The 12,825-nt window shown below is 64.8% G+C and overlaps 1 protein-coding gene across 2 annotated transcripts in view; it reads right to left on the bottom strand.

The window, feature by feature from the left end:
* CBFA2T3 (CBFA2/RUNX1 partner transcriptional co-repressor 3) overlaps positions 1-3,484 on the bottom strand; it is a 69,119-nt gene extending 65,635 nt beyond the window's left edge. Inside the window, exon 1 of one of the 2 annotated variants that reach the window (XM_079119196.1) lies at positions 3,346-3,484. In XM_079119196.1, the coding sequence (XP_078975322.1) occupies positions 3,346-3,421 (76 nt within the window). In that variant the 5' untranslated portion in view covers positions 3,422-3,484. The remainder of the gene's footprint in view (positions 1-3,345) is intronic. The other variant, XM_079119200.1, reaches the window with a different exon arrangement.
* Positions 3,485-12,825: the final 9,341 nt, after the last annotated feature.

The raw sequence follows: 12,825 nt of genomic DNA, 5'->3' as shown, positions 1-12,825 counted from the left end.
CTCTGGCTTATAGCTGACAAGCACACCCTTACCAGGAAGCTGCCGAGTGGACCACAGCAGGTGTCGGGAGAGAGGGGGACTGTCTGCTGTCCTCCTTGTCTCCTTCACCCCACGCTTGTGCTGTTGTTCCTGGCCAAGACACCTGATCCCGTAGGGCCCTGGAGCCAGCCTCCCACCTAAGCCTGCTCAAGGCTCCGTCTGATCTTACAGGGCTGGGCCTGTTCTGAACCTGCCTGCCCAGCCCTGGACCTCAGACCCTGACACAGGAGACGCTAACACCATGAGGCCAGCAAGCGGGGGACGGGGCAGGGGCCGGGGACGCCTGGAGCCACAAGGAACTGGAAGAGGCAGGAAGGAGCCTTGAGAGCTGGAGGGGCCGCAGACTCCTGGCCCGCAGACCCCAGAGGGTCCAACTCTACTGTTTTAGCCCTTCCCCCACATTTGTGGTACAGTTGTCCCTTGGGATTGCAGGGGAAGGGTTCCAGGATCCCCTGAAGACACCAGAACCCGTGGATTCTCAGTCCCTCCTATAAAATAGCATTGTGTTTACACAGAATGGACACACTCCTCCCAGACACAGGGATCACCCGTAGACTACCCGCAGCCCCTACCACGGTGCAGACACACGGATCTCCTGCAGACCACCCACAGCCCCTACCACGGTGCAGAAACATGAATCTCCTGCAGATCACCCGCAGCCCCTACCACGGTGCAGGCACACGGATCTCCTGCAGACCACCCGCAGCCCCTACCACGGTGCAGAAACACGGATCTCCTGCAGATCACCCGCAGGCCCTACGACGGTGCAGACACACGGATCTCCTGCAGACCACCCCACCCGCAGGCCCTACGACGGTGCAGACACACGGCTCTCCTGCAGACCACCCGCAGCCCCTACCACGGTGCAGACACACGGATCTCCTGCAGACCACCCGCAGCCCCTACCACGGTGCAGAAACACGGATCTCCTGCAGATCACCCACAGGCCCTACGACGGTGCAGACACACGGATCTCCTGCAGACCACCCACAGCCCCTACCACGGTGCAGACACATGGATCTCCTGCAGACCACCCGTAGCCCCTACCATGGTGCAGACACACGAATCTCCTGCAGATCACCCACAGCCCCTACCACGGTGCAGAAACACGGATCTCCTGCAGATCACCCACAGCCCCTACCATGGTGCAGACCCACGGATCTCCTGCAGACCACCCGCAGCCCCTACCATAGCTCGCTGTGGGTGAGCAGCTCTCACACTGTGCTGTTTTGGAAGAGACACAGGAAGAGCAAGAGGTTCGGTACACGTGCACCTTCTCTCCCAAGTGCGCTCTATCCTGGGGGCTGAGCCCCTGGACGAGGGCCTGACTGGTGCCGTCCCAGGAAGTCCATCCAGGGGGCAGGGGCATTCCCAAGAGGGCCTCCTCAGTGACCACGTGTGTGGGAATGTCGACGGAGCCAGCCCATGTCAAGCTCTGCGTGCCTCCACCCCCAGGCCAGGTGGCAAGTGTCCAGCTGCCTCTCACTTCCAGTACCTGGCCCCTGCCCTACCTGCCTGTGTGGGCTCCCCCAGGGGGGCACATGCACTGCTTCTCATGGGCTCAGGCCAAAGCCCACCACCTAGACTCCAGATCTTCTGTGGCCAGCTGGTCTAACCTGGTCTCTCCACAGGGCGTGATTCTTTGCCTGCCTGGCACCTCTGCCCTCCTTCCTGGGGGAGGCAGGTCACCTCTGACCTCAGCCTCCTTGTCTGTAGCCTCCTGCTGCAGACAGCAGGCACCTAGTGAGCCCCAGCCTGCAGAGATACCTCCAAACCCGCCTGTCCCTCATGTGCGCTGGCTCGGAAGGCAGACACTCAGCCCTCAACCTAAAAGTAGTGCTGTCCTTCTCATGGCTTAAGGCCTCCTGACCTGTTTCAGGCCTCAAGGGTTCTCATGGTCTCCAGCTGTCCTGGGCCAGGGCCCCCCATAACCTCTACAGCCACCTCCATCAGGGCCCAGCTCGACGCTGTCCCTGGTGGTGCTTCCTGGAATTGCAGGGCCCCAAGAGCAGAGCCTTGGGGAGTCCCTGGGGCACACAAAGTGACCTTCTGGGCCTTCAGTCAGTGACTGGGTGTTCTAGCAGAGGCGCATCCAGCCCGTCTGCTTTGGGCCCCTCCAGCCACCACACACAGGCACCACCACAGGACAGTGGAGTTCAAGGCCACCTCCTGGCCCTGGCCTCCTCCAGGGTCAAGGCCCCAGCCAGACAGAACAGCCTCTCACCATGCACCTCAGAGCTACCTCTTCCCTCCCTTCCCAGCCTTCTAGAGGCCATGCCCACATCCCCTTGGGGCAGGAGGGTCTGACGGGGAGGAAACTGAGGCCAGCTGAGGGTGACTGGCCTAAGGGCAGGCAGCAGCAGAGGCAGAGCAGGGCCCAGGTTTCCAGGGCAGCCAGGCCTGCAGGGCCATCCCTGAGAGGAGGGGCATCTCTGAACCAAGTGGCCCATGCTGGCCGGGCGGGCAGTCGGGCTTTCTGCACCTGGGGTTTCAGGGTGGGAGGAGCCTGCTGGTGGCTGGGGCCCTGCAGGGACTCTGGGGGCCCCGGGGCAGCTGTGGTGGGGACCAGCCTCAGTGTGACGCCAGGCCCCACTCAGGGAACAGGTCCTCTGCAGAGGAGGATGCCCTGCGTCCCCTGCCTGTGTGAGTGGGCTTAGCCAGGCCCGGATCTCACTGTGGCAGCAAGGCACAGGGAGCGTGGGGACCGTGGGCTTCAGAAGGTTCCAGAGGCTGCCCAGAGAGTGGCCACGTGGTGGAGTGGAATTGGGGTCGCTGGCCTGCATCTCTGGCCCCCAGCGTCCTGGGACGCAGCCCTCCCAAGGCTATGGGGACTGAGGGGCCAGGCTCAGAGGGTGTCAGAAGAAGCTGGGACCCTCCCAAGCCCGCTGCCCCCACTTCCCTGCCAGGAATCGCTTGCTCACCAGCACCTTGGGCCAGCGTCCCCTCCTCTGGCCTCCGTTTCCTCACCCGACCTGTAGAGGCATCAGCTGGGTGTGTCCCAGGAGGAGGGGGCTCTGCATGCCCGCTCCCAACTTCCAGCCACAGCCCCGACGGGGGAAGATGCAGCCCACGCGCTCCTGGGTAGGGCTCAGCATCTGCCCCTGGCTGGGGCCAGGATGAGGCTTGGCACCTGCGGGCCTCACCGGGCACCGCCTCAGCTGTGCGGGATGCTGCCGTGGCGGGCGGGATGGTAATTGAGTCGGGTCAACACGGCCGCGCTGTCGGCACAGCCTGGCAGGCGGCAGCCAGGAGATGGCCTTTCTGCCACCTGCTTGAGCGCGGCCCCGCCCCAGCCCAGCCTCTTACCTGGTCCACCCTTCCTGGGCCCTGGGGGCACCGATGCCCGGGGCCCACTGTCCAGCGTGGAGGCTGCTCGGGACATGGAGCTGGCGTGGGTTGAAGGCTGGACCGGCCGCCCTGGCCCTCAGTCCTCACAGGCCTCTCTCAGAGGTGCCTCTCCCAGACCTCCTGAGGGAGGGAGAGAGGAAGGGTGGGGCCGGGTGGGTGTCCTGGAGCCTGGGCCTCTGTGCCCCTAAAGCTCCAGGCCCTTCTGGTCGCTGCTGCCTGCAGGCCGGGTTGCTGGCCCTGGGGAAGGGGCGGGAGGCTACAGGGGCTCATGTGACGGGGCGGGCTTGGGGACGGTGGGGGAGGTCCCCTGCCGGCTGCAGGGGCGAGGCAGCCAGTTGTGTGCCTGTGATAATGCGGCAGGGCTGGGGGCCGCAGCTGCACCACTGCTCCCCGGCAGGAACCATCTGGGTCCCTGCCGCCCGCCCGCCCTCTCAGCCATTCCGGTTTGACTTTCCAACAACTTCCTCCTACCGCCTGGCAGCCCTGCACAGCCTGACGGCGTGGCCACCGTGGGAGGGGGTGTTTCCTCGACCTCAGGCAGGTCAGCAGCTGCGGGGCAGTGTCCATCCTGGCCCAGGGTTCCCCGCCTCCCAGCCAGCCTGGCCTCCCGTGGGGCATGGCCCTTCCTTGGGCCTGAGTGGTCTGGGTCTCTACCCCTCCACCTGCCCCCCACCAGACGACCCAGAGCCCCTCTGCTGTCCCCCACTCTGGAGCCACTGGCCAATGGGTCTCGGGTTGGCTATGCCTTGAGGCCGATATGTGGGTGAGTCCTGGTCGGGCCTCTGACCAGCTCTGGACGGAGCAGCCTCCTGTCCAGCTGTGGCTCAGATGGGCTCCCCAGCTCTCTGGGTTTCCTGGGCCTGGCCTGCCCTCCAGGAACCCCTGCCAGGTTGGCAAAGGAAGCCGCCTCCGCATGGCCTACCCACAGTCAGGGCCATGGGCTCCATGGGCCGAAACCTTGCAGTGAACCCTGCCCCCTGCCCCATGGCTGGCTGGAGGTGATCCAGCCACAGGTGGGTGGTCAGTGTCTAGAGTTCACTGGGGAGGCTGTCCCTTTCTGAGAGGTCCCAGAAGCCACCTCAGAGCCCCTGGCCACTCAGACTGGAGGGAGGGTGTCCTGGGCCTCCCCACTGGGCATCCTGAGGGGCCAAGCATGGTCCGGGGAAAGCCATGGTAAGGGCGCAGGGCTGTCAGGAGGGAAGGCAGTGGCTCCCAGAAGTGGACCGTGTGCCAAGCCCGAGGGGCTCCCGGGCACCTTTGGGGGTCCCAGGTGTGGTGGCTCAGGGCTCAGACAGGCCAGCGCTGGCTGGGAGCTCTACTCCAGGGATCAGGGTCCCTGTGGGTTGTCTGTGTCTGCACACAGCTGCTGGTCACCTCCTGCCCCCAGGCCTGCCCAGGTCCCCATGCCCTGCACTCGGAGGTGGACAGGCTGCAGGAGGGTGTCCTTGCTTCGAGGCGGAGCCTGTCCCGAGGAGCCTTCCTGGACGCGGTGCCTACCCTGGCCTCTGCACCCTGCTGGCTCCGGGCTCTGCCCCAGGATTGGGGGCGGGCATCCCTGTGAGCTGGGGCACAGGCCATCGTCACTCTGGGTCCCTGTGCTCTGGCCAGGGTGGGATTCGGTCCGCTCCTCATCCTGGGTGTGGAGGCTCCACCCAGACCCAGGCCCGGGGGCAGGATGCAGTGCAGCGGCCCTCGATGACCTGTTCACTGGGGGCCCGGCTGCACTGCATCCCGTCACTGCCGACCGGCACTTTCCACCTGTGAGCATGGGGGTCTGCCTTGGGAAGTGGGGTTTGGGTGGAACAGCCCCGCCTAGGCGGGCAGCCGCAGGGGACCCTGGGCAGGGCTGCAGGGCAGGTGCTGCCCCCTCCCGCACCTGCTGCTCCCCAGATGGGCACTGCCCCTTCCCCAGGGGGCTCTGAGCCGGCCTTCGACTGGCCCTGCCTGGCTTGCCTGTCAGTGGGCTGGACGGGGTGGGGCTGGGAAGAGAAGTGCTCAGCCATACGTGGAGGCTGCCCGGCACCTGGTCCTCATGCCCTGCCGGGCAGTTGGTGCTTGTGGGAAGCAGTCGTTGGCTGCGGCTTTCCGAGCTGGGCGGCCAGGAGATAAGGCTCTGGGAGGAAGTGCCTGCGGGGGTGCTGCTGCCCAGAGACCACCGCTGTCTGAGGCCAGCACGCTTCCCTCCTGCTGCTCTCTCCCTGCCCGCCCCACAGCCACCTCTGGGGCCACGCTGGGACCACGCAGGTGCCCAAGACTCGAGGATGAGGAAGCCTGGTCCTAGGTGGGCTTCCTGCTAGCCCACCTCACAAGGCCAGGGGGACCCAGGGGGTGGCCTCCCTGCTGCAAAGCCCTGAAGAGAGGCCACGAGTCTGTCACCCTGGAGAAGGCCAGGCAGCCGACACACAGTCCTGGGCTGCCCGCCTTTACCTCCCTGTCCCAAATGAGGTGTGTCCAGTCGTGGTGGACAGCAGGAAAAGTCAGCCAGGTGCTGGGCAGTACAGGTGAGGCTGGCTGTCGGATGCCAAATGCCCACTCTCCCCAGCTCAGGGCAGGACAGAGCAGACCCAGAACCAGGGACGGCTGGCTGGGGAGATTCATGGCACCAAGGGCAGGCTGCCCAGGGTCCGAGCTGGGCAACTGGGGATGGTCCTTACCTTCCGGGAATGGACCCCTTTGGCATCTGCCGAACTCCAAGGCCTCTGAGAACATAGTGAGCGCACGGAGTGACGAGGAGCCTGTCCGTCCAACGCGGACTTAGGACCGTCTTCTCGCTGATTGTCTTGGAGCCTTGGCACCAACGGCACCAAAGGGATGAAACAAGGCCGAAGCCAAGACATCCCAATGCTTGGCAGCTCTGACCTACAGACGGGGCCGTTGTGGGCAGGGGTCTCCCCTGCTCTGTGGCACCAGGGTCTAGGCCACAGAGAACGGGAATTTTGATCAGGCTGCAGGTGTGTCCCTTTCTGTCCTGCCCGGGCTGCCCTGAGCCCAAGAGCCACTGCTCTGGCTCACCTTCCCGCCCGCCATCCCCTGGTCCCAGGCCCCAGGTGGGCAGGCTGGGCCTTCAGGGGGCCACAGCTCTCCCTGCGTGGGCCACCTGCTGGCTGTTCTTGGGCCTCAGTGTCCTCAACTGTAAAGCCAGGGTCACGGAGTCGAGGGCAGCTGGTGGAGGGACTGGAGGCCCTCTAGTTGGGCTCCATGCCCAGGGAGGCCACCTCACCAGGGGGTCCAGGCCAAGAGGGACTAGGCCAGGGAAAGAGGGAACCCACCCCGACATCTTGAAACATCTGCCTCCAAGGGGCTGTGTTTTCCAGAAAGTTCTTCCTTACTGGACTGCCTGTCCAGGAGGCCTGTCCCCCTGACCCGGAGGGCCTTGGAAAGTGAGCAGAGGGCGTCCCCTTTCTTCCTCTGTGTGCATGTCTGCCCCAGCCCTCCTGTGCCCCACACCTCCACAGACAGCTCTGCCCAATCCCCATGTGGCTGACCAGCCTCCTCCTATGCCTCCTCCTATGCTGGTTCCCAGTCAAAGGCCAGCTCCGGAGGCGGCTCAGCCTTCCCTGCGTGCCCTGCCCCTCCCTCCTCAGACCCTTCCAACCCTCACACAGACACTTCCCCACCTAGAAGACTCCTACCCGTCCCTCAGAGCCCTCAAGAAGTGCCCCTTGCGTGCTGCATGGCCACCAGAGCCCTGTGGTGCTGGCCCCTTGGAGTGTGGTTGCTGTGGGCTGGTTTCCCTGGACCCGTGGAGGGCCCGGGGCTGGCCTCACTGGCTTGATGAGGGCTGTCTGGCAGCAGCCCAGGCTCCACGGGTGGGTGATGGGTGAGGGAGGCTGGGCCCAGTGGGCCCTCTCTGGCTCCGTCCCACCCTTCCTGCCCTCGAGTTCCACATTGCGGGCTCCACACCACGGCCGCTGGTCGGCTGGGTCCGGGGAGCGGGCTGCACTTGAGGCATGGCACACAAAGGCAGGAGTCCCAGGTGCTCAGGGCCCTGGGGGACCAGCAGGCACAGGCCTGGCCACTCCTGACTGGGCCCCACGAGGCTGGCACGGGCATCCCTGGCTGTTGGTGGCCTGAGGCTGCGTTGGGAGTCAGAGGCTTGGCCAGCAGGGCCTGCGTCCTTCCCCTGGCGCCCTGAGTAGAGTCCAGCAGGGCAGTCAACACTGGAGGCCGCCATGCTCCGTCCACTGTGACCCCATGACCTGCTCGGCATCAATGACGCGGAACATCTACTATCCGTCACTCGAGGCCAGAGGGGCTAAGAGGCTTGCTGTCCGCACCCAGCTGCCTGTGGGACTGGGATTCGGGGCCCTGGTTGGACCCAGGGTGCAGGATCCTGGTGGAACCATGCAGGGCTCTGCTCCTCAGCAGCCTGGCGCCTGGCTGGGCCCGCCCTGACTGCAGGGAGAGGCCAGCCTGGCCAGGTGCCACCCCTGCGGAGCCCCAGCCGCCTCCCTGGAGGAGGCTGCAGAGGCCAGGCACTCCTGTCGGACTCCGCTGGGGACGCAGCCTGTGCGGCCACACCAGCAAGGGCTCCTTTGTGTCCACGGGCAGAAGCTCAGCCCACCTGGACAGTGAGCCCTGGAGTCAGGACAGGAGAGGTTGGCGCTGCCCACCCACCCATGTTCTAGAGCATTCTGGAGCATTCCACCCACTGCAGCCTGGGAACTGGGTGGACTTGACCCTTTAAGTGGCATCTACACAAGGTGAATGACAGCTGGTGCTGAGCAGCAGGTGTACCTGTGGGCCTGGCCAAGGGGGATGAGGGTCTTCTGGGCACACGGACGGAAAAGGGAGAGTCGGGGCTGAGAAGCCTGTGGTCCTCCTGCCCGGGGCACTGGTGCTGCTGGCCAGGGAGTCCTCCAGAAAGTCTGCGGGGCCCACCTACCGGGTCCCGCCCACCACGGCCCTGCTGTGGAAACGACCTCAGGGTGGCACCCAAGGGAGCCGGCAGGGCCCAGCACGCGGACGCCTGGGGTGTCTGTGGCTTTGTGAAGTCGAATTTCACGATACCTTCCTCAGACACACGTGTGCGTTTGCAGCACGCAGCTGCCCAGTCTGGCCGCCTTCATCCAGCAATCCAACTTCAGAGGCCTGGTGGCCACAGAGGCCCGTAGCCACAGCGGGCAGGGCGCCCCGTGGCCCTGGGATGCTCCGGCCACCAAGGGTGCTGGTGCACAGGCCCCGTGCGCCTGCCGTGCTGCAGGCACCACCTGCCCGCCACCTCCTGCCCTGGTCTCTCTTGCTCTGCCAGCTTCCAGTCCAAGCTGCACACACGTCGGAAGGCCAGTGGGAGGCTGGGAGGGTCCAGGAGGGCCCTTGTCCTGCAGCCCTGTCCTCCTCCTTCCTGCTCCGCCCAGGGCCTTCAGGGCTCTTCCCATGCGCCTTGGGGGCGCCAACAGGAGGGGTTTCAGGGCCACCTCAGGGGAGCGGGTCCCGGGAGCATGTGTGGGCGCCGCATGGGGGGACAAAGCAGGCCCTGCAGGACACGTCCTCCCGCCCGCCTCTTACTGTACTGTCCCTTCCCAAGGGACCAGAGCTGCTTGGGTTTGCGCCTCGCTCCTTCCCATGGGCCTGACCTCAAGGACACCGGAGGCCTGGACTCGGGGCTTCTTCCCCGTCTGAGCGGAGGCCAAGGCAGAAAGACTCCAGGCAGCAGAGGCAGAGGCAGAGGGGGGCCCTGGGCCCCTGCCCTGGGACCCCCCAAAACGTCCGCCCCCCACCTCTGCAGTGGCTTCGGTGGGCTCCAGGTGTGCGACCCGCTCCACTGACGTGAGGGAAGGCGGGGGCTGCGGCTCTGAGAGGGGTACCCCTTGCCATCTGGAGACAGCACGGGGTGCCCCACAAAGACCTCTCCCTCCAGCCCTGCCTCCCCCCCAGGTGCTAGGAGCGCCTCCTCCAGCCTGCCTCCTGTCTGACTTCTCCCTGGGCCTGTGGCAGGGCAGAGGGGCCTCCGCCTGCCCAGCTCTTTCCTGATGGCCATGTGTTCTTGAGTGGGGTCCTCACACAGGGCGGTCCAGTCTTGCTGCCCACTCTCACTGTGAGTGACCAGGGCCCAGGATGGCCTTTCTGTCCTGGGATGGGCCTGGGAACCTGAGTATGAGAGGCTCTTTCCTCCAGGAGGGATGGGGGGTGGGGCAAGGGTGCAGCTGGCAACAGCCATGGTGGTTCCTCAAGGGAGCCCACTATGCAACAATGGAGACAGAAGCCAGAACCCAGCAACACCACTGACCCCTGGATGCAGCTGTGCCTGAAGCCCTCCTGGACATTAATGCTTCCCTGTGGGCTATGTTCTGGGCACTTGTAACTGACAGACAGCTGTTGGCTGCCATAGTACACGGCGTCTGCTCAGATCATTGTTTCTGTGTGGCCCTCACAGCGGGGCCTAACCTTAGTGCTCTCTCCTGTCTACCCTGGGCACAGGAGTACTGCTGTCCTGTATCAAGCCACAGCCACGCTGGAGCAATGCCTGGGTGTGGGCCTGCCACTGTCACAGCCACCGCTGCCCACTTAGGGGGCTCTCTGAGGCTGTGGGACCTCCAGGGGGTCCTGGGTGTGGCTGAGGCCTGACTCTCAGTGTCCACCCTTCACTGGGCACTGGCTTTGCGGTGACTCCTTCCAGCTGTCCCTGTCCATCAACCATCTCCAGCCCTGCAGTCCTAGCCTCCCAGAGCTTCTACTCACCTGCCCTGTCCCTGACCACTCTAGAGCCTCCTGTCTAGCCCGGCAGAGGTGGACACTAGGCCCTGGGAGGGACCCTGGGAATCCATGTAAGACATCAGGGGCCCTTGGGCACCCAGAGACCAGGAGGTTCAAAGTGGAATACTTTTTTTGGGGGGGTGCTGGGGATTGAACCCAGGGCCTTGTGCTTGCAAGGCAAGCACTCTACCAGCTGAGCTATCTCCCCAGCCCACAGAGACCAGGAGGTTCAAAACCCAGACCCTGGGCCTCTAGAGGCTCACAGGCATGTGTTGGGGGAGGAAAGGACTTGGAGTCTTTCCTAAGGGAGGCCTTGGCCCTCCTTTGCCCTCACACTAACCCTGGTCACTCTGGCAGGCGTGTTGGCCAAGATGCCCAGACTGCTGGGCTAGGGGTGCTGCTCGTGCCCAGGGCTGGCTCCTGGCTCCTCCCTGACTCATCCAGGCCTGGCAGCTGCCACTTTCCCAGGTGGGCTCCTTGGCTCAGGGGCGGCAGGGCACCAGGCTCTGTGGGGCAGCTCAGGCTGCAAGCCTGTGTCCCTGGTGCCGAGAGTCAGAGGTGACTTTTTAAACCGCCAGAGCAGGATTGGGAATGATGCTGTTTCCCCGAGAGGGAGGAACAGCCCTGGCACGTGCCCGGACTCTCCCTGGGCCCCGCTGTAGGGGCAGAGCCGGCAGGACGGCAGACTCTTGTGGCTTCCATGTTGGCCTTGCAGCCTGGCTCGGCCGCTCTCTGCACTGAACATTGGTCAGGGTTGCTGCTGGTAGCTGTCGGTGCCGTGGCGACTTGTACCCCACTGCCCCACTGTGGCAGGTGCCAAGGCCCGGGCAGGTGGGCCCGCAGGACACAGCCAGGGCTGGTTCGTGAGCCAGGAAATGGTGGGCAGGAGGACCCTCCTCCGCCTGGCACCACCTCCAGGTGGCAAGCACAGATCCGGGTGGCTTGGAGGGAGGTGGGGCAGCCTGGCACGTACTTGGGTGTAAACATTTTCAGCCGCGAGAGCAGCTGGGAGACGGGCCTCCACGAGAGCTCTCTGGGAAGCCAGGGGTCAGGGCCAGATGGCTCCTTCTGCAGGCGTCCGGCCTCCCTCATAGGCAGGGGCCTGCGCCAGTCTGGAGAGGCCTCGGGTCCCAGCTGCCCTCGCCGGCCGCCCCGCCTCTCCTGCCTGCTGCCCTGCCTGTGAGGGGAGATGGGCCTGAGTGGGGCAAGTGCAGGGTGGCCTTGGCTCCAACCCCAGGCATCCCCGTGGTCCCTCGAGGTCAGCCAGATGGCCCCTCGAAGCGCCGTCCTCTCAGAGGGTCCCCCTGGCTGCTTGGGGGACCTCAGGACTCCTGCCTCCTGCCCTCTACACCAAGGGAACTTCCCTGCACAGACCTCAGAGGGGCCTCTGGCCCTGGGGGCAGCAGGCAAAGCCAGGATTGGGTCTGTGGGACACGTCTATTCAGGGCAGCCCTGGCCCGGCCTGGCCAGTCAGAGTGCCACTAGCACGTTCAGGCCCTGGGTCCATCCTCAGAGCTGCCCAAAGCCAAAGCATGCACTGGCTCTCGCCTGCCAGAATGAAGACTGGCCTGCCTCACTCATCTCCTGGCAACTTCTCGTGAAGTCCCTCCCCTGTGACACCGGCCAGCCTCTCCCTTGCAGCTCACTCAGGAATCTTCTACAGCCATGGAACTCTCAGACAAAGCCCAGCATAGTGCTTCACCAGGTCCTTCTCCAACTTCAGATGGCCAAGGGGGAAAGTTCCAAGATGGCTGCTGAAGCACCAGCTATCACTACTGCTGAGCACTGCATTCAAGGAAGGAAGCAAAGGAGCCAAGCAGGAAAGCTTCCCCAGGAAGCTCTAGGCAGCTCTTCCCCTTCCAGCTGTCAGCTGAACTATCACATGGCTGTGCTGAGCTGCCAGGGATGCTGGGAAGATCCCAAGTGCTCCTGATTTGGGGGCCACAGAGGTGCAGTGTGCATCTTGGCAGGGGAGGGGCAAGGACACAGAGTAGGCAGAGGCGCCTGGCCTGGTGGAACCTGCCGTGACACCTGCAGGCACCCAGAGGGCAGGAAGCCATGTGAGGCAGACATAAGCCTCAGAACGGCCCCTGTGCCCTGGGCTCTGGCCCCTCATGATGCTCCCTAGAGTGGACAATATGCCTTGGCAGCTAGGGGGGCCCAGGACTCCTGGCCGTCCTGGGCTGCTTGGTGGGACCCAGGCAAACCCAGCTGGCCTAGGACAGAAGCTTACCCCTGAGCCCGATCACACCTGCCTCCCTGAGACAGGCTCCTCAAGCCTCCCTCCCTCAGACCCCTCCCCCAGACACCACCTTACTGCCAGCTGTGCACTGTTGGGGACAGGAGACGGGGCTGCTGGGCACAGTGAGGACCCTCTGAGGCACCTTGCTGGGGGCCCTGGGGCTTATGTGGCTAGTGCCCTGCACAGTGAAGACCCGGGCAGGCTCCCGAGGCAGGTGCCTGGTCTCCCCCAGGTCCTGCAGGCGGGGCTGGCTTCCTCAGCCTGGCCCAGCTGAAGGCCTCACCCACAGCCGGGTCGCGGGGCGTGCGGGTGCCTCTGGCGGGGGTACCTCGTCCATGAGCAGTGGCTTTGCCTCGGCCGGCTGTGCCTGTGATTTGGGCCTCAGTTCTCCACGGTCGAATGGATGGGAGGAAGTTGCGAGAAGCAAGCCACTTTGCAGACCACAGAGGTCCCCTTGGCCGGGTGGCCAGAAACCAGACGGGGCTGCTGACAAGGGGCGG

Source organism: Sciurus vulgaris (genome assembly GCF_902686455.1).
Source record: "Sciurus vulgaris genome assembly, chromosome: 17".
Lineage (NCBI taxonomy): Eukaryota > Metazoa > Chordata > Mammalia > Rodentia > Sciuridae > Sciurus > Sciurus vulgaris.
The sequence above is the reverse complement of the archived record's forward strand: the minus strand, read 5'-3'. Positions and strand labels throughout refer to the sequence as shown.